This window comes from Coturnix japonica, chromosome 5, assembly GCF_054131305.1.
Source record: "Coturnix japonica strain WE chromosome 5, WE-NBRP24, whole genome shotgun sequence".
In the NCBI taxonomy this organism is placed as follows: domain Eukaryota; kingdom Metazoa; phylum Chordata; class Aves; order Galliformes; family Phasianidae; genus Coturnix; species Coturnix japonica.
In genome coordinates, this window is record NC_140667.1 from 16,113,068 (window position 1) to 16,132,465 (window position 19,398).

General features: G+C 42.0%; 1 protein-coding gene across 9 annotated transcripts in view; it reads left to right on the forward strand.

Annotated features, from left to right (window-relative positions):
* Window positions 1–16,379, forward strand: part of SCUBE2 (signal peptide, CUB domain and EGF like domain containing 2) — a 37,107-nt gene extending 20,728 nt beyond the window's left edge. For 4 of the 9 annotated variants that reach the window (XM_085550134.1, XM_085550131.1, XM_085550135.1 and 1 more), the window contains 8 exons: window positions 39–224; window positions 569–772; window positions 8,454–8,621; window positions 9,536–9,697; window positions 10,187–10,384; window positions 11,016–11,168; window positions 12,173–12,252; window positions 12,783–16,379. In XM_085550134.1, the coding sequence (XP_085406260.1) occupies window positions 39–224; window positions 569–772; window positions 8,454–8,621; window positions 9,536–9,697; window positions 10,187–10,384; window positions 11,016–11,168; window positions 12,173–12,252; window positions 12,783–12,935 (1,304 nt within the window). In that variant the 3' untranslated portion in view covers window positions 12,936–16,379. The remainder of the gene's footprint in view (window positions 1–38; window positions 225–568; window positions 773–8,453; window positions 8,622–9,535; window positions 9,698–10,186; window positions 10,385–11,015; window positions 11,169–12,172; window positions 12,253–12,782) is intronic. The other 5 variants (XR_014947065.1, XR_014947066.1, XR_014947067.1 and 2 more) reach the window with 5 other exon arrangements.
* The last annotated feature ends 3,019 nt before the right edge of the window (window positions 16,380–19,398 follow it).

A 19,398-nucleotide genomic window follows, 5' to 3' on the forward strand; every position in this document is an offset into this window, starting at 1 on the left:
CGAAGACTGCTGAGCATCTAATAACATAGCTGGCCAAGCTTTTGCTTCCTTTAATTTTGTTCATACAGAGAGACATAACTCAGTAATGGAGAGCTTCCACTATGTAAACCTAACGTGCAGCTCTGGCAAGAAAGTCCATGGAGCCCTCAGTAGACTGCCAGCAACCAGAGAGATTTTTATCACTGCGGACTTTGAGCTTGAAACAAACCAGAAGGAGGTGACAGGTTGGTTGGAAAATAATCCCAGGTGCGATTTGAAGCTTCTTATGGTTTGCTTCTTATCTTCTGTATTTTTCACTTCTATCTTTACGCGAAATTATAATGAAAAGTATCTCCTGTTTTGAAAATTAAAGTTCATGCTTCAAAAGGAGCTGAGAGATGGGTGTGGTTTCTATGATCAAATTGCTGCCCATGGATTAAAGTCTTCTGGTCTGATTAATTTTCTTGAAACCCACTGGTTTTGTCCATTCCATAAGACTTGTTCACAAAAGCCATATTCTCAGTGAGTGGCATTGGGTGGACTTTTGTGCACAGTCACTCATTCAGGTTTCACCCTTGGTACTTTTCAGATACATGTGATGTGCGCTGTGCCCGAAAAAAGACAGAGAAGAGGTTCCGTAAAACCATTCGAACCTTACGAAAGACGGTCAACAGGGATCAGTTCCGTGTCCGTGTCTCCGGCATGGACCATGAAGTGGCCAGAAAGTCCCTCAAGCCGTCAGAGCCACAGCAATCATGTGGTGTGGGACAGATGCATGTGGGTAGCAGATGCGGTGAGTGTAAATTAGAAACAAACCATCATGAGGTTTTGCTCTGGTCTGGCAAGCGTGGAGGCATCATAGGAGGCTTCTCCAGGAGGCAGGAGAGCTGTGTGGGGTGTAGTAGGGCGTACTGTTTGTGCTACTGATACACGTCTCTCTATGTGTTTATTGCTGGCAGTTGCTGTAGCACAGTGGAATAAGTGCTTGGCACAGTGTACTTTGTTGATGGTGATGCAAAACCTGAAGTAAACTCAATGGTAGGAGGCCTGAGGGCTTAACGGCAGTCACTGTTGCCTGGAGATCACCAGTGTTACTTGTAAAACACTGCATTTGCTATCCATAACACTGTGTTTCTGAACTTGTGGACATTTTGTATTTTGCTGAGCATTTTTCTCTGCTGGTTGAGCTCTGATTCTCAGAGAATATCCATGTCAGAGTTATAACTTCATAGAGATAAGGGGTTTTCTAGGCCAGCACTGAGAAAAAAATCTCAATTACCTTGACACTAAAGGGCACCGCCATAGTGAAACCCATGATAAATACTTCCAAAGCACAAAAGTTAAGGAGAAGGGTCAGATGTTGTCTTAACAGGGGTCTAACAGCCATGACAGCTAGCTCAGGCTGCATAGGGTGTGTAGCATGTAAGTGGTTTTGTGAATCAGCAAGCCTTTAAAATGCTTGTCAGACTGAATTAGTATGTCTCCCAGCAGCATCCCACTCAGGCTTAGAATAGATTTTCTCATCTAGTTTTGCTAACTCTTGAAAAACTTGAATGCAGATAACATAAAAAAATGCTTTTTTTGTTATTTAAAACATCTGTTTAGGGGAATTAGTTGGGAATTCTGTCAGAAAGAGCTGTGCGTCACAATATAATTTTTTGTAGCGTAATAAGCCTGAAAAACTTTGGAGCCTTCATCATGCTGAGGTTAGGTGGATGTTTTCAAGCTGTCATGTCTGATGCTGCAGGAAGGGTTTGAAAGTGACTCTGCCTCAGTCTGTTGTATGGAGTACAGTGTGCTCATCTATGACTTAATCTGGAAAAAAAATCAGCAATGAGTAAGCTGGAAACACTACAGGTAAGTGTACCCAGAGAAAACATCTTTGCTTTTGTCCTCAACTAATGTGAGTTACAATTAAGAAGTGGAACAACAAGGTAACAGTTATTTTAAGGTAGCCACGGAGCCAATTTCTTTCCTCATTACAGTTGAGCTGCTTACATGGCACTTCTGTGCTAGTTCAGAGAGCAAGGGACCTTCTGGGGAAGGTTGGTGAAATAGCCTGTCTGTGGCAAAAGCAGCCAGAGACACTGAGCGTATGAAGACAACTGTTTTGAAGAGGAACTTACAAAGGTCCAGACTTTTTTTCTGAAATGGTGCCACAGTTCACCCTACGCATCTCAGCAGGTTCTAGTGGGAGCATTGAGTCCTGTACGATATGATTCCCTGGGAGCTTATGCTTGAAAAGGTGCAATTGCTAAACGGCTCTTTTCTTTAGCTGAGTGATTCAGACTACATCCTTGTGCAGATTTGCTGTGATCAAATAGGGTGGAGCCTCCACAATACCTCTAACTCGAGTAGATGCTAACATCTCTCTTCCCTGCTTTCATGTTCCCCACCTATTTACATTAAGCTTACAGAAACCTGGTACCTTTGAAACCTCTCCGCGTCTTTTGTCACATTGCTGGAAGCTAAACTGAAGGTTTGCTGGTTGCTGAGGGAACATAAGAGTACACACAGAGGCAGTGCTATTACACATGCTTCATTTCCTTAGAAAAACCAATTGTGTTGGTAAAGCAGTGCTGGGTGACTGCTGCTGCTGTCTGACTGCTGGTCAGAAGGAGCTGAGAAATAGAGTGGGGAGGAGAGAAAGAAGCAATCTCATGGGTGTGTGTGAGAGCAGGACTTTTTCCTTTTATTTCTATCTGACTGTTCTGCAGAGCTGCTGAGAGCTACTGTGCAGGTGGTAGCCCTGTGTATCTAGGCATGGTAATGATTCTGGAGAGAAAGTGACAATATAGCAAGAGATACTGGGTGAACCCAGTGCCAAAGGGGCATGTGTTCTCAGGGCAGGCAACAAACTTTGGCAAAAGGATTTTGCTCAGTCTGACCAGAGAGGCAGAAAGCAGTGATGGGAAAAATATGGCTAGGGACTAACAAGTCTTCTGTGATCCAGATAGCGAGTGGAGTGCAGTGCATTGTTTTTCAAATATGTGTTTTAAAACAAGATATTTGGGATCTGTCTGGGTGAATACAGCTTTATTGAATCAGACGGTCTTGTTCTGGCCCTCTTTCTGCAGTAGATTTCTACTGATGCAGCACTGTCTGAAGGGTTAGTTGAATCAGAGCAGTGTAAGAGAGGAAGCTTCCAGTGCCTGCTCCAACCCCATTTGTCTCAGGTAACTGGGCTGTATTTGCTCTGCACTTCTGCTAAGGTGGTGCTTTTCCTGGTTTTCCTGCTTTAAGCTCTGCTGACTGTAGTGGGACATGCTGCAGAAGAGAAGATCTAGAAAGGCACTGGGAACAGATTAGATGTAATCATTCTTAATGGGCTGAGTGGTTACGCATGTGTCTGCTGTTCTTTTAACAGCTGTTGATAGTAAAACAGAATTCACAGTGTATTCCAAGGAGAGGTGTATTTCATTTCAAGTTTGCTGTTCAGCATCAAGTCCTGTGCAAGCTTTTCTGACATTTTTGTGGCCCAGATGTTGTAGTTTCCTACCTTGTGTGCAAGCTCTGTGCCAATGTGGAAGCATATTTAGTATTGGCTCATTAATTCTGTGAAGTCCTGAGAATGACCTACATGGAGCAGCCCGCTGTAGGTCTCTATTAATGTGTATCATGGGAAATAGAACCTTAATCAACCTTCCCAGAGAATTCTGGATTGTCATAGCGGAGCGTATGTCTTTCCACGCTGCAGTAAATCTTATCATAAAAAAATTTGCCTGTTTGATTCCTGATGCTTCAAGACTGGACCATCTGAGGACGCTGGAAGTGCTGTGTGCTGCTTTGAGAGCAGATTTGTCTTGGGGAGGTGGGGGAGGAATGCGGTTTTCGTTCACCAATCAGACTACAAGTAGTTATTCTTCAGTATGAGCCAGAGTTGAAATAGGTGACCAAAGACCATCTCTTGAAATACTGAGAGTTCCTTGTCATAATCTGATTAACAGTGACATCCATACAGAAAGAGAAGAAAAGATAGCTACCGTGGACCTTTTGCCTGCAGGTATTTTCCACTGAGGTAGAGGCAACAAGCAATTCATCTGTTTTTTCCATCACTTAAAGTGCTGTCATTTGTTGATTGTGCCCCATTAAGCTGAAAGTACAACTTTATGTGTTTAGAATTTTTTGTGTTCCCTGTTCATTGCAGGGGAGTTGGACTAGATGGCCCTTAAGGGTCCCTTCCAATTCTAAGGATTCTATGATACCTGTGTTAGATTCATGAATGTTTAAATAAATGAAGGGAGGCAAACAAAAGTAATGCTCCCTGAAATTGCTGTGTAGAAGGATATGTGAGCACAACATTGCTGCAGTTACAAATGGGTTAATCCAAAGAGCTGCCACTTAAGAGAACAGCAAGCATGAGCATAGTACTGGCACAGGTGTTCTGATGTAAAAGCTAAACAGCTTTATCTTGGGTGGGAGATGCTGATGTCTTTCTCTGCGCAGCATCCAGCAGTTTTGTCTTCTTACTTTAGAGGATGCAGACAAAATATAAAGAAAAGAGTGTTAAAGCTTAAATGTGGTGTGACACTGACACCATGGAAGTATGATAAAAGGTATGGATGGAGGAAAGTGCTGACTGCCATTACAGTTGTTGCGATGGGTGGTTGTATTTCCACACAAAGGAGAACTGTCAATTGCATTTAATTTTTAGATTTTTGTAAAACTGACGAGAGAAAAAAAAAAAAAAGATTAGATGTCAGAGCCTTTTGCTTGTTAGCCTGCTTGCAACTATAGGTTTAAGACACAAATCCTTAAGACATATCTGTCTCATGTGCCTTAAGTGTGTGAACTGCTACAATATAATAAAGGATGAGGTTTCAGAATTGATTCCTGCCCGTTGTTAGTAATTATCCTTATAAAGTCAAGGCGTGATTCTTAAGAAAATGCTAAAATGGTGGATCATGACCTCCTTTACAAGGTTCACCTTCTTATCCACTGAAATAGCACAGCGTTTGTCTAGAGGAGCAAACACTCAAAGGCCAGTGTGCTGAAAAGAGAGGAAGAGCCGCTAAGTGTCTTTGTAACCCTTAATCCCGGTTCCCTGTGCCCCCTCTTCTTTTCTTTTCTTATTTTTGCATCAGAAAAGCTTTCACTCTTTTTTTTTTTTTTTTTCCTTTTTCTCTCCTTTCCACCCTTAAAACAGCTGCATGAGATTCAAGACCAGATTTTTAATGGGCATTGAAGGCCAACAAAGACAGCGGCTGCAGAAATGAAGTCTACTAGAGGCAATTGGTTCTTTTGTTCGTTTGGAGAAAAACAATCCGGTTTCTGAAAAAAGAGCAAAGCCAGCAAGGGGGAATTCTGATTTATGCCATTATTTGAACATCCTCAGATCTTGTTTTGAGTGGGTATTTCCCATGTGTCAGGAGGGACACTGTGCAACTCTTAGGGCTGCTAGAAACTCCTGGAGGTTTATGAGCATTTTTAGTTTAATTGAAACAAATGCTGTGACGGGAGAAGCCTGAACTCAGTTTTATTTTGTTTTTCAGAGAGGCTTCATTTGTGCCATTCTAACTTCATGAACAGTCCTGCAGATTTCTGTGGGATGATATCTGGGGTATTGATGTATTTTTCCCACAATTATTGATGCTGTAATTGAACCTAACACTAAGTGTGTCTGTTATGCTGAACTGAGTCCTGGTGAGTGCGATGAGTTTCTGAACACGCTTCCCTCATTAGCCCTGCTCTGTGCTTGATTGGTATGAGATGCCTGGACTGAGTCACCTCTCTGGGAAGGAACAAGGAGCAGTTTACAGGGAAACGTATCTGTGGCTCAAATTGTCTGGGCAGCTGTACTGCTTAGGAAAGCTTGGGTTGAGATAGTAATGTAAAGAAACAATATATTTCTTAGACTATAAACCATAGAAAGGTGTGGAGTATCCTAGTAGGCCTCTCCATCCAGATCTGAGCTCCCTAATCCCAGAAGCTGCATCACAAATGCAATCTAATAAACCAGTGATCTTTGTTGTGAAAGCAGCCAGCATTTCCCTCACCCACCTTGTCTTAGAAGGCAGCTTCATGTGACCAGAACTTCACTGCCAAGCCAATTGCTTGTCCAGTGGACTGACTCTTCTGCTAGCCTGACTTGTCTGTCAGTAAGCTGCTGCCGCCTCAACATGGATTCTTACTTACTTACTTAATTCTTACAGTAGTAGTTCTTCCAAAAAGAGCTACTGCTTCAGTAGTTTCGCTGCCTTCTGACTTAGCGCTGAAACCACAAATGCAAAATGTTAGTGAACTGATATTTTTTTCTTGTTGCTAGTTAGCTGTGGTGTGGGAATGTGCTGTGAAGGGGAATGAGAAACCTGTTTTATGCCCTAATGGAACTCACCAGGATGAGGAAGAACAAATAACTTGTCCTCTGAATCCTGGAAACCAAAAATTAGCTGGAACTCGCAGTGTGTTCCAGCATGGAGGAAAGGCACATAAACAGACCCTGTAATGCTTTTGCCCTTTTGTTCTCTTGCTCTCAGAGTTCAGTTGTGCAGTGCCTGTAAAGGTGTTCAGGGTCTCACTGGTGTCCAAGGACAACCTTTAGGTTTTACTTTCTCAGTGCAAATTTCCAAAAATTATGGACTTTGCTGAATGATTCTGAAAGGTTCTAGATTAATTCAGTTTTATACCATGGGAAGCTTTACAGTTTCTCAACGTGGGCTTTCAAGGAGATGCAGATGGTAAAGCTGTCAGAACAGAGCTGATGGTGTAAGTTCTCAAGTGTAACGTTTTCACATGAATGGTGTGGATTTGATTCCTGCCTGGGACATGTTTCCCCCTTAGGCAACTTGCTGAACTTAAGAGAAAGTTCAGAAAACAGTTTTAAGGTGAAATTTATATGACTTTATAGGTATCAGTGCAAAGTGATGTTCTGTTCAAAAACTAAACAGCAGCAACAAGCCCAAAAGGCATGTAAACAATCTGAACTTCATGTGTGATTAAAATGAAGGGAAAAAGACAGATGGAGGGGCAGAGCAGGCAGACAGATTCCAGTGAGGATACTTGGTGGATGGGTTGCCTGTAGAACCATAGAGCTTTTGTGGAGAAGGACATTTTCACTGATCTTTTCATTGCCTCTTTGTCCCTGAAGTTGGTACTGGCATCTCAAAATCGCCTTTGATATCCTTGGTTGAGTCTCCTCATCACAGAATCCTAATTAGTCTTTCCTTACTTTACTGAGACTGTTGCACTGAAAGCCTTACTTCATCCATTTTTTGTTAAGCTACACAAGGAGTGATGAGTGTTCTGTGGAAATGTTTATAAAATGAAGAAAAGCTTGGGAGTGCATGAATGTGTGTACTTATGAGAGCAGAAGTGATGTGTGGTGGAAAAAGTTAGAACTGAGACAGTTTCCTTCTGCACTAGCTTTCATTGATAAGCTATGGAACATTGCTTAATTCTGCTGTATTTTATTTTTAAATGAAGGAAAAACACTCACAACTCCACTTTATTTATCAGCAATAAGCAAAATTCTTCATCGCTGATCATGACCGGTAGTTAATGCCCTGCTTGTTGTTAGTCATATATCCTGAAATGAAGCCAAGGCCAATTTAACTTCCTAACAAAACAGCTATTCACCAAGTGATTTATTGGAGCTATAAACTAAAACTAACAGTTTGTTATTGTAACAGGTCTTTTAAAGGACAGAATTTTTCAGCATGGCTGAACAACTGCAACACTATTTTGTACCTTCCAGAACAGAGTGATTATTAAATACTGGCACTGAAATCAGTTCTTTTGTGAAAAAATTCAAACACAGATTTTTGTCAATACCTGTAAGTATTCCTGGGTTTACTGGATAATATCAGACTGTGTTCAAGTAAATTCAGTCTGGTTTATGTTATCTAAGCATCATGTGGAACACAGCTATACATTACACAGGAGATGGTTATCCAAGAATCACTACTGGCAAGAATATTTCTGCTTTGAAAGTCTTTGAGCCACATCTAATGCTTAGTAAATTTACATGATTCCTGGTTGTACTTGAACTTTTAGAACAATTCAGTAACCTCAGCAGTTATGAAGTACAACAATTCACTAATCACTAACACGGAAATACTGTTAGAAATCTGGAAGTACATTCTTGATGTCTTAATTTCAGTATTTATTTTTTAATTTTGGCAAGGGTCTGAGAGTTCTTTAGAAACAAGAGTTAATCTCTATGTTATTGCTCTGTGCAGATTAACAGAAAGCACTGGACAGACTTAGTGCCCAGCATAGCCTTGCAGCAAAGTGCGAAGGCTGTTCCAGTCCACCAGAGCTCACCAGAACCAGAGGTTATCAGTGTTCATGACAGATATGCAGGGTACAGTGTACTTATTGAGCTCTTTCTGTCATTCACACTCAGTTCTGAAATCTTGGCCCTCATGGCTAAAGAAGAAAACAATTGTGTAGTGGAGTTTTGGGTCCTGTGTAGGTTCATTACTTACCTCCATTATAAAGTATGAGCTGAAGCTCCTGTGTTCTTCTTTCTCTAGATCAGTGCTCTCCAGGTGAATATTCCCCTGATGGCTTCAAGCCCTGTCTGCCATGTCCCATTGGAACATATCAGCCTGAAGCTGGGCGAGTGTCCTGCTTCCCCTGTGGAGGGGGTCTGACAACAAGGCACAGCAGTACGTCCTTATTTCAGGACTGTGAGACCAAAGGTAAGACCAAGAGTTGGTGGCTTACATTACTTACATTGAGGTCACCAAGAAGAAAAAGTGTTAATAGCAAATCTAGTGTAATTGAATAGAAATAAGGGCTGGATATAAGGTTCTGATGCAAACATTTAGTGGTGGTTTGAGTAAAGAAATCTCTCTTGTGTCAAAGACACATTTACTGCTGAAAACTGCAGTGTAATGGGTGTATCTTGCTGTAGGGTTGAAGAATTAGTATTACTGATCATAAAGTGATAGCTCACAGATTTCTGCAGTGAAGAGTCACCAAATATTGTTTTGTATTTGATTTTGCAAAGTTACAGTGCTAAAAAAAAAAGACCAAAAACTTTGGATAAAGATGTGAGGAACTGATTTTAGTTCTATTTAAATCAAACAAAAACAAGTCTGTAAACAAGGCCCTGTTTTCAGACTAGAGTAGATATTCAAGGAATGATCTGTATCAACTGGAATGAAGAGCCCATGGTTTTGCGTGTGGCCACGAGATGTGGAATCGCAGGGGCAAAAACTGTTTGGAACTTGTATTTGAAGTGTTTTGAATTATGGAGTGTCAGTAGATCATGCAGGGAAGGACTCCAAACTGAGCTGCTGGAATAAAAAACTCAACAAGGGCAGTTATATAGGAGTAAGCAGAGCCTGAAAGGAACAGAGGGGGAAAAAGAAAAATGAGAGCCTGTGCAGCACAAAAAGCTACATTTTAAAGGCAACGTAATAAATTATTCAGAAGTTAAGCTGAGCTGAGAGAGGTAAACTTGTCAAATGATGCAGAAGGAATAGGAAAAGATTTGTTTGTAGTCTTATGAATGAAAAGAAGCAAGATGGGGATGGAGTTGGTAGTGAAGATAATATATAGCTTGTGCTCTTGACTTGTTAATCATGCTGCCTCTTTAAATGCTCCCCAGTTCAGTGTTCACCTGGCCATTTCTACAATACAACAACTCATCGGTGTATTCGCTGCATGGTTGGGACATACCAGCCTGAGTTTGGACAGAATTACTGTATTTCTTGTCCTGGAAATACCACTACAGATTATGATGGATCTACAAATATAACACAGTGCAAAAGTAAGTATAGCAAGATGTCCTGTCTAGTACAAGCAGGTAGAACATCCTTGCTTGACCATTTCTGTGTCCTTTTAAAAGTGCCTTTTTTTTGCTTGACTGTGGCTTGGTCAGTAGCACCTGCTATATTAACAGAGGATGATCTATATTTTGGAACAGGCTGCCCAGGGAGGTGGCAGGGTCACTATCATTTGGTGTGTTCAAAGAAAAGAGTAGATGCGGTACTGAGAGACATAGTTTAATGGGCATGGTGGTGGTGGGTTGATGGTTGCACTAGATGATCTTACTGGTCTTTTCCAACCCTAATGATTCTGTGATTCTATAATTTCTTAAAATCAGTTAAACCATAAAGGCAGATGTGAAGCTTGTTGAACTGCATCAGATATAGACAGAAAAGTTTGTGTGCCTGTCAGTCATGTACTGCTTCTGAAAGTGTCTGCATAAAGGATGCCCTCACTTTTTCTAGTCATATATGCTGTTTTGTTTTTTCAGATAGGCAGTGTGGAGGTGAACTGGGAGATTACACGGGGTATATTGAATCACCCAATTATCCTGGTGACTATCCTGCAAACACCGAATGCACTTGGAATATTAACCCACCACCAAAACGCCGCATTCTGATTGTGGTTCCAGAAATATTTCTACCAATAGAAGATGAGTGTGGGGACTACCTGGTGATGCGAAAAAGCTGTAAGTCTGAAATGGATGTTGAGGCATGTAGTATCTATCTCAGTGTGCAACACAGGCTTCTCACATGCATTGCTACTTGCAAAAATTAACTGTAGTTAATGCACAAGCAACTGTCCTGTACTTAAGAGTAGAGATGGTTTTAAATGACAGTTAGGAAATTCTATTTGGCAGTGCTGCTCAGGTGTTTTTTTTTTAGAGAAAAGAAAAATATTCTTGGGCTAAGAAGCTAGTCATTGGTGGCCTGCCATTCCTTCTTTCCCCAGAGAAGCTGTGGATGCCCCATCTGTGGAGGCGTTCAAGGTCAGGTTGGATGAGGCCCTGGGTATCCTGATCCAGTTGGTGTCCACAGCAGGGGGTTGGAATTGAGTGGGCTTTTATATTCCCTCCAACCCAATCTGTGCTATGATTCTATGATCCACTGATGGCCTGCCACATTATGAGGAGGGTTCTTTGTTTGTTTTGCTTTGTATTTGTTTATTTTATTTGTTTGTTTTAGCAGTAGCATGCACTTCTTGTCATGGTAATTTAATCTAACTTGTATACACCTATTAGTGTGAGGCACTGTTGGATAACTGCCTATTGTGGGTTTTTTTTCTGTTGTTTTTTTTTTGTTTTGTTTTTTTAATTAAAGCTTCTTCAAACTCAGTGACCACGTATGAAACCTGTCAGACCTACGAACGCCCAATAGCTTTCACTTCTAGGTCTAAGAAGCTGTGGATACAGTTCAAGTCGAATGAAGGGAACAGTGCCAAAGGATTCCAAGTCCCTTATGTAACATATGATGGTAAGTGGATGTGAACAGCCGGATGTGTGTGGAGCTGTGCAGCTGCAGCAGGGCAGAACTCCTTGTGGGCTCCTTGACCTCACTAAGAAGCCGAATAACCCAGTGCTCTCAGCAGTGTCACTGTTAGACCGCTTCCAGTAGCTGTTTTATTTTATAGCTAGGTTAAGGATCACTGCATTGCACTACAGTTTTAAGTGCAATCACATTTCCATCCTCTCACAAACCTCTCACAACCAAACAGATGAGATTCTGGGCTCTGACCTGCAAAAGCAAAATGCAGAACTTAGAGGCAGCATCCAAGTTTTATGTACCTTTATGCTTTCCCAGCTCTGGGTTACTTTGGGTGGCAGACTGCTCCCAGTTAAGAATTGGGCAGAGCCCAAAATACCTATGTCATTGATGGTGTTGCTGCTATCAGATGTAATTTGGTATTAGAGAGGTCACCATCTGCATCCACATACTCTTACATTTGCTCTTGAATCTTACCAGCTGATTTAGATAAGTGTTTTTGTGAAGTAGTGGAGGAGAAACATACCTGTTCTTGAAGCTCTGGCCCTTCTGATCCTTGTCAGAGTCACCAGAAGAGAGGCTGGAGCTGATGCTTTGTCCTTCAGCATGAGTGATGTGAATATAATGTGGCATATCTCTGTTCACGCTGGAGTAGTGGATGAGTGCCCCTCCATGGAGATCTGGAGTTTCATTAGTAGCTGGTAGTTTGTAGGTGATGCTTTTCTTTCCGAAGCTTTTCCAGTTCCGATTAGCCAGAAGGATTGCCTTTTAAGAAAGCTTCCTCTTACCTTGTTTCTCTTATAGAAAGAAATCAAGAATGGGTTGTGGGTATTTGCAGATAAGTTCCAATGGTGCAGCATTGGAATAACTGCTGATATGAGAACCAAGTACCACTGGTTCTTTTTGGGGGTAGGGCTTCATTGTATAATCAAGGGAGGTATCAGATATGGAAATGAAATGAACATGCAAAGGACTCTCTTGTGCATTCTCAATAGAGGATTACCAAGAGCTAATAGAAGACATCGTTCGTGATGGTAGACTTTATGCATCTGAAAATCATCAAGAAATACTTAAGGTATGTTCCTTCCACTAAAATGTTGGTTTTGAATGAAAATGACACCTATGTATTAAAGTGTTTGTTTCCTGCTCTGAACCTGATCCTCCTTGGAGCAATAGACACGTGCCACTTTGTTAGGTGGGTAGGTTGAGTGGATGTCATTCCAAGTAGACTTTTCTTTTGCTGGATATAAGCTTCAAGGTGGTATAGTTTTTTTTTCTGTGGGGTTTTTTTTTTGAGGGGGGGAGGGGTTGGGGTTGGGGGAGGGGGGAGTTGTTGGTTGGTTCGACTCTTGTTTTGTTTTATTTTTCTTTGCTGATTTTGGAAGTAAGAGAAAATAAATCCTGCCACTAATTAGAATAAATATGAAATTCCAGTGATTTCCCAGGAGCCTGGATGCCAGCTTTGCTTTACCAGTCCATGAGCTCCTGAGATATTTCTACTTGGAAAGTAAAATGTTCATAATCTTTTACCAGGCATTAAGCTTTGGTGATGTTGACCCTAATTCCCCTGTGGAATTACTGTAAAGTTTGCTTTTGTTTTTCTAGGACAAGAAGCTGATAAAAGCATTGTTCGATGTGTTGGCACATCCACAGAACTACTTCAAGTACACAGCCCAAGAGTCGAGAGAGATGTTCCCAAGATCCTTCATTCGGCTCCTGCGCTCCAAAGTTTCCAGATTTTTGAGGCCTTACAAATAGCTGGCACTGTCCTTAAAATACTAACCAGTCCTTGGCATACACAGAGGGGTTGTGGTAGGTGGGCCTGCTTTCTGTGCTGTACATACTGGAGAGAGACTCTGGGGAAGCTTGCCAGCTCCATTCTTGGGAGTGTTTGGCTTTCTCAGCTAATATAAATATTTTGGTGAACAGAGTTTTGATTCCTTTCCAGATAATACCTTTTGGGTACCCAAGGATACTTCATGGATCTGCGAATTAGAGACTGACCATAATTTCTGTAACTGAATGGTGCCAAGCAGAAGTTTGAGAGCTTTGCCCTGATGCTTCATTCGTAACTCCAAGAGCTAATGAGGACAGACAGGCTAAGTGGTGTGGTTTGGGTTGAAATTTGGGCTGCCATTACTGTACATTACCTCAACAAAGCTGGGTTCACGTTTGATCTCTCTGAAAGTGAGAACTAGTTTGATGTTTCTCTTAACTTTTGCTCCAGAGGAAATTCAGAACTAAGATTGAAATGCTTCAATCCAAGCCAGTGAGTCCAAGAATTGCAGAGTATGTAATTTTTCTCTGAACTACATGTTGTATGAAGCATAAGCAAAGGGTTGAATATTAGCTCAAATGCTCCTGGTCTGGATCTGTGTTCATGTTAGTGAACTGATAATCTACTGGTTTAAGTGGAGTGACACCAAGGCATCACAGGAACAGGAAGCAGACCGTGACCAACTGGATGATTCCAATTTGAGCTGACTGCAGATGCAGCAACAGAACAAATTCTTGGCTAAATTCTGATTCTCTCTCCCTGTGCTTAGGCCTGGGACAGCATCGTGTGTTGGCTTTTCCAAGTAGTGTAAAATCCTACTCTTGGAGCACCTGCAGCTGAGCATAAACTCCATTTTAAATGCAGTCTTTGCATAGATGGTGTTCTTGTATGTCATGATTTACAGCTGTTTAAGGTTCTTACATGACCTTCAATTCTCATGCCCCTTACCTTGTCTGAGCACCCTGCAATGGCCTTGTAGAGCAGAGGAGGGCTGTTTTCCCATTCTTGTTGGAGAGAAGCAGATCTGTGAAGATATTTTTTCAGCCAGACCACAGGTGCATCTACTTATGCCATTCAGGACTCCCAGATTCTGTCATTTTCCTCAGCTTGTGCTTCTCATTTGAACAAAGAGTATTCTGAAAGAGCCTGTGAGGAGAAAAATGTTGATCAAAATGTTTTTTTGTTGTCTTAGTGTTGTTCTGTCCACTTTACTATTACGTCACTGTCCTATGGCCATGGAAACCACTTTCTCAGTGTAATGCACCTTCTGGGTATTTTGTCTTGAAGGTAGATGGCCTTAGTTCCATTTGCTTGAAGAAGGACTTAGGACTGGTGTCTTTCTCAACTGTTCTCTGGCGGTGCTCTGAGTGACACAGTGCCCACTGGTGATTTCTGTCTGCTCCCTCAGGGCAGATACTGACATTTTGCAGAGTGGGCAGGACAAAAGCTCCCTTTTCTGTTGTGAGCTTGGATCTCCCTGGTTTTCACCGCACTTGTACGTGGTATTTAACTGTTGTATGTGAGTAATACCACATCCACAGTGTGACAGATGAAATTCCCATGTAGAGCTAGAGTCAGAATCCTTTCCCTACATTGTTAGGGGTGAATGAACGCTACCAAATGAGCCTTGCTGAACTGCCATGCTTCAGATGTCCCATGTGGTGGCATGTGAGACAGTGCATCCTTTCACATGGTAAGGACATGTCCTGATCATGGCATGAAGGGAAGGGGCAGTAGCATTACACCACTGACACTGTGTTGCCAAGAAGGAATTGCTGTGGTCTGAGAGGAAGAGAGAAGTTGCATGTGTTGCTGCCAAGAGGGAGAACTGTGTCCTAGCTGGCTTACTTGGACTCCTGCTCTGGCTCAGGTGCTGCCCATAGGTGCCTGTGGCACATTGGCGAGTCCCTGTTGCAGGCATGGGGGTTGCCAGACCTGCTGCAAAGGGAGCAAATGAGGCTGAGGGATGAGTGGAGAGGCAGGGAGGATAGATGGGCAGAAGAGAGGGAAAGAAGCCAGGGCCTTGTGTTCTGCTGGTGGGTATGCTTACTCATGAACCATCCCCCCCTGGGAGGGACAGCAGCAGCTATCTAGAAGCAAGTATGTGGTAGTGACATGTAAGGAGTAGCTAAGGGATGCCAAGACAAGGGGAAGTGGGATGAGAAAGGCTTGCTATCTCTGTGGTGAAAGTACTGCTGTGCTGAGATCCAAGTAAAGCGTTACCAGATAGCTTCCTACTGGCAGCACAGCCCTCTGCCATTCCACTGTTCATGACTTCATGTGCCAGGTGCAGTGTGTCAGTGAGCTGCAGGGACCCACCAACCATCCCCATTTGCCAAAGGAGCACTTTGAGATGGATGAGATGCTGCACCACTGCCCAGGGTACATGAATGGGTGTGAGGCTGCAGGTGAGAGCAAGAAGAGAGCCATGATGTGCCTGCTTCTGGGCATCTTCACCAAGGCTAGCACAGTGGCTTTGCTGTGGGTTGGAGGCTATCTGCTGAGGGGGGGCTGAATTCTCTTGCAAGAGGGCTGCAGGTTTGAACAGTTCCATGTTGCTGAGTGACACACAAATCATAGCAATTGTTTTCAACAAAGGTTCAAGGAAACAAAACTGTTTTCAGATATCCACATATTATTAGTTGGTGAAATTGGGCTTTCCTGCTCTGCATGCGAGTCACCAACTCAGTCTCTGGGTTTGTTGCACTGTGCCTCATCTTGTGGGCATGCTGATGTCCTTGGCTCTGCTCAGCCACTCTGGGAACAGTGTCTCACCTTTGGACCATACGGTGGATCTCAGCTTTGCTTCTCTGGTACTCTCACGTGCATGGGGTATTTTCTTTGCTGTCAGCGGAAGGAAAGAAGCACATCAGCGTGGTATATGGCCCAACACTGAGCAGAAGAACCTGCCCTTGAAGAAACATCCTTTTTGCTCTACATGCACAGCTGTGTTCATTTTCTACATAACAAGTAAAAGACTTGGAAGCACTCCCCTATTACTTTATATCTGAAAAAATGACTAAAAGTTCTCCCATTTATGTAGTTCCTGTGTGTGCCGCAAAAGCCCAAGAGGGATCTGTTGCCACCTGAACTGCTGGGAGAAGTGGTGACTTGCAGAATGCTGGAACACTTGGCATTGTAACTTCATAGGAATGGTAGCAGCTCTGTAGAAGTTGAGTTTCTACACTCTGTGTGGTTGTAGACTGATGCTATTTTTTTTTGGCAAGACATAATTCCAAAGTGTTTAACCTTTTACAAAAGGATTTAAGTTTTGAAATAATAATTAGTGTTAAGTGAATGACTTAATGTCATCTACATGAGATATATACATAAGGATCTTTTTCTTGATTGTAAATTAACGTGACGTGTTTCAGACTTACTTTTAATAAGAGAAATAAACCAGTGATCTTTTAGTTGCATGAAAACCTTGGTTAATATTTTAAGTTGTCTTTGCTGTGCTAAAGAATGGTGTTGTAAGCACATGAAGGGTTGTGCAGCAAGTTACTGCGCACCAGCTATGTTTCATATCCTGGGAACAGCCCCTTACCATAGCATTCTGTTTGCTGTAGGATGTTGTTAGCCTGTGTTGTTACCCACAGAGATATGATTCTTGGTGTAAGTAGAGCGCCTATTTCTGGCTGTTCTAAGTCCGGAATTATCCTGGTCTTAATACTAATAATTGTGCCAAAACCAATTTGTGTATGACAGGCTGGAATCGGTTGACCTGTTGTGAATAGCTGTGTCAGTCAGCTGCCTGAAGTAACTCCTCAGTGTTTTATTCCTTTGTAGATTATTCTGGTTTTTTTTTGTTTTTTTTTTTTTAATAAAATAACCTATTCGAGTTTACAATATAAAAAGCAGAGGTGAAAACCTGCGCTAAGACACAAGCACGCAGAATATTTTTAAGAGGATTCCCTTAGTTTTGTTAGAGATTGTCCTTAAATTCATTGACACCAATTCTTAGAGTTAAAAAATTAAAATTAGACCATTTGAAATTACAAACCAGTTGTTCAATAATGATTTTAAATGATTTTAAAACTGCTTTTTTTTGTTTTTGTTTTTTTGTTGGTTTTTTTTTCCCTCATAGTCATTTCTGTGATATTCCATTGTATTGTATGAACTGTCTGGTGAACTCCCAGAACTGGAGCCAAAATTCTGGCTGGGACCTTGGAATATGTGTGTAACAGAAGTAAGTCATAATGGAATATAGAAAGCAAGATCTGAAGGGTATCAAAGGAATCAGAAGAGATCTGACGTGGGTGTGGAGGTACAAATGGTGGTATGGTAATCCTTGGGAAGACAATGCAACAGAAACAGTTTGTAAACGTTTCTGCATTTAAAAAAAACCTCAGAAATGCAAAGGATTTTTTACTATGTATCTAGATGACATTCTGTAAATGATAGATGCAGGATATAAAACCTCTCACAAGTGGAATATACATGGACTGCCTCTCTTCCTTTTATTGCTGCTCCTTTCAAATTTCTCATGTGCAGGGCTGTTCTTAGAGTAGATAGTTGTACTTCTAAAGGGAGGCAGGAGGCAAAAGGGTGAGGCCAGGAACTTCTCGGTGTGTAGAGATAGAATAAGGAGAAATGGCTATAACTTAAACACAGCATGTTCCATACTATCATACAGAAGAACTTCTTTATAGTAAAGGTGACAGAGCACTGTAGCGGGATGCCCAGGGAGGCTGTGGAGTCTCCTTCTGTGGAGATATTCAGGACCCATCTGGATGCTTATCTGTGTGAACTGTTGTAGAATACTGCTTTAGCAGGAGGTTGGACTCAGTGATCTCTTGAAGTCCCCTCCAACCCCTGCAATACTATGATTCTGTGATTCTTTAAAAGCACCTGAGCCAAACTTGGGTCTGGTGTCAGTAGTGTTGTTTCTAAGCATCTATGAACCCAAACCATTCTACAAGAGATTGTGCTGCTGCCCATTTAGACTGAGAGGTTCTTGTGCTTACAGGACAGGTTTTCATGCTCTGTATTTTTTGAGGTGTGGCTATCATTTAATACACAATGCAAAAAATAAGCTAGAAAGCACAGCTTCAATATCTTTTTACTTACTGAATGTGTCTGTACACAATGAATTCACTAAGGAAACCCCCTCACACTGGCCAGCTGCTGTATTTGTCCTAACAAATTTGAAGCCTGCTCTTTTTTTCTTCTTTTTCTGGCACAATTCCCTTCAATAGGCACTATAGATTACAAACATGTATTTTAGTAATGTGCCATGAAATGTCCTATTTGTGATGATTCTGAGGATCAGGAAATGAGAGTTTCATTGTTTTAAGGAGAGAGAAAATCGCGTTGGAAACTGGAATATCCTGAAGTGGTCACTTGAGATGCAATTTGCTTTTCTTAGTTCAAGTGTTTCATATTATACTTAGATCAGTGAATATTTTTGAGATGTTTAAGTATGATGTGTATTTATGCTTGACTAGGTTAAGAATTTCATGTGTAGGATTCCAGTATAGCAGTGGTAGCCTCAGCATGTTTTGTGCATCGTCTCCCACTTGCTGTCCTGGAAGAAATGAAGCAAAACAGTGAGCATGGACATTGGCTTTGAGATGTGCAAATCTTATGTGGAAATAAAATCAGGAGATGGAAGAATGTAGAAGTATGTTAAACTTGCACTCTGTAGGACCTGCATTCTCTGGGTGTGTTCTTTTGCAGATTTCTATGTCACTGCTTCCTGGCCCACAGACTGATAGGACAGAGTTGGGGTTAAATACAGGAGCAAAAGAAGTTTCCAGCACACCTTATGCCTGCATTTGGAGGTACCAAAAGCCTTTTAATTGTGCAGTATTGGCTATCCATGTGGTGCCCTGGATTTACAGGCAGAGATTAGGAGTTCCTTGTCACTGCACTGGCACCTTCCTCACACCCTTTCCATGACCAAGGTTTCTAGCTACCTGTGTCCTGTCACCAGCTGAAAGACATGCTGTAAAATGCTTGCTGTCTGCTGGAGGTGCTGCCTGGAGCAAAACCTAGAGCTGCTTGATCTGAGCAGGCTGGTCGTGAGGAGCAGCCTGGGGTAAGGTGGGATCATGATTTATCTGGTGTTTAATGTGGAATTCAGAGAACAGTATGGAAAACTGGGAACTTGACTCTGTGTGTCCCACAAGACAAGCCTGTGTAAGGCACAGCCCCGCTCATGAATGTGGGTGGCCCCCCATTAGCTGTTAGTGATGGAGTGCTGGTGTGAGGGTTGTGTGGAAAGCAGAGGTACCAGTTAGTAAAAACAGGGCTGGCAGAAAAATGCTCAGGAGGCTGTCTGGCTTACATAGCATAGCTACTGTGCCCAGGCTCCCATAGGTGCTAATTCTCTCAGCAAACTTACAAAAATAAAACCCTGAAAAGGTTCATCCATGCTGAGAACAGCAACTTCATTCAGTGGAAGAAGGAAACTTCGGTCTAAGAACTGTAAGCTCAACACTG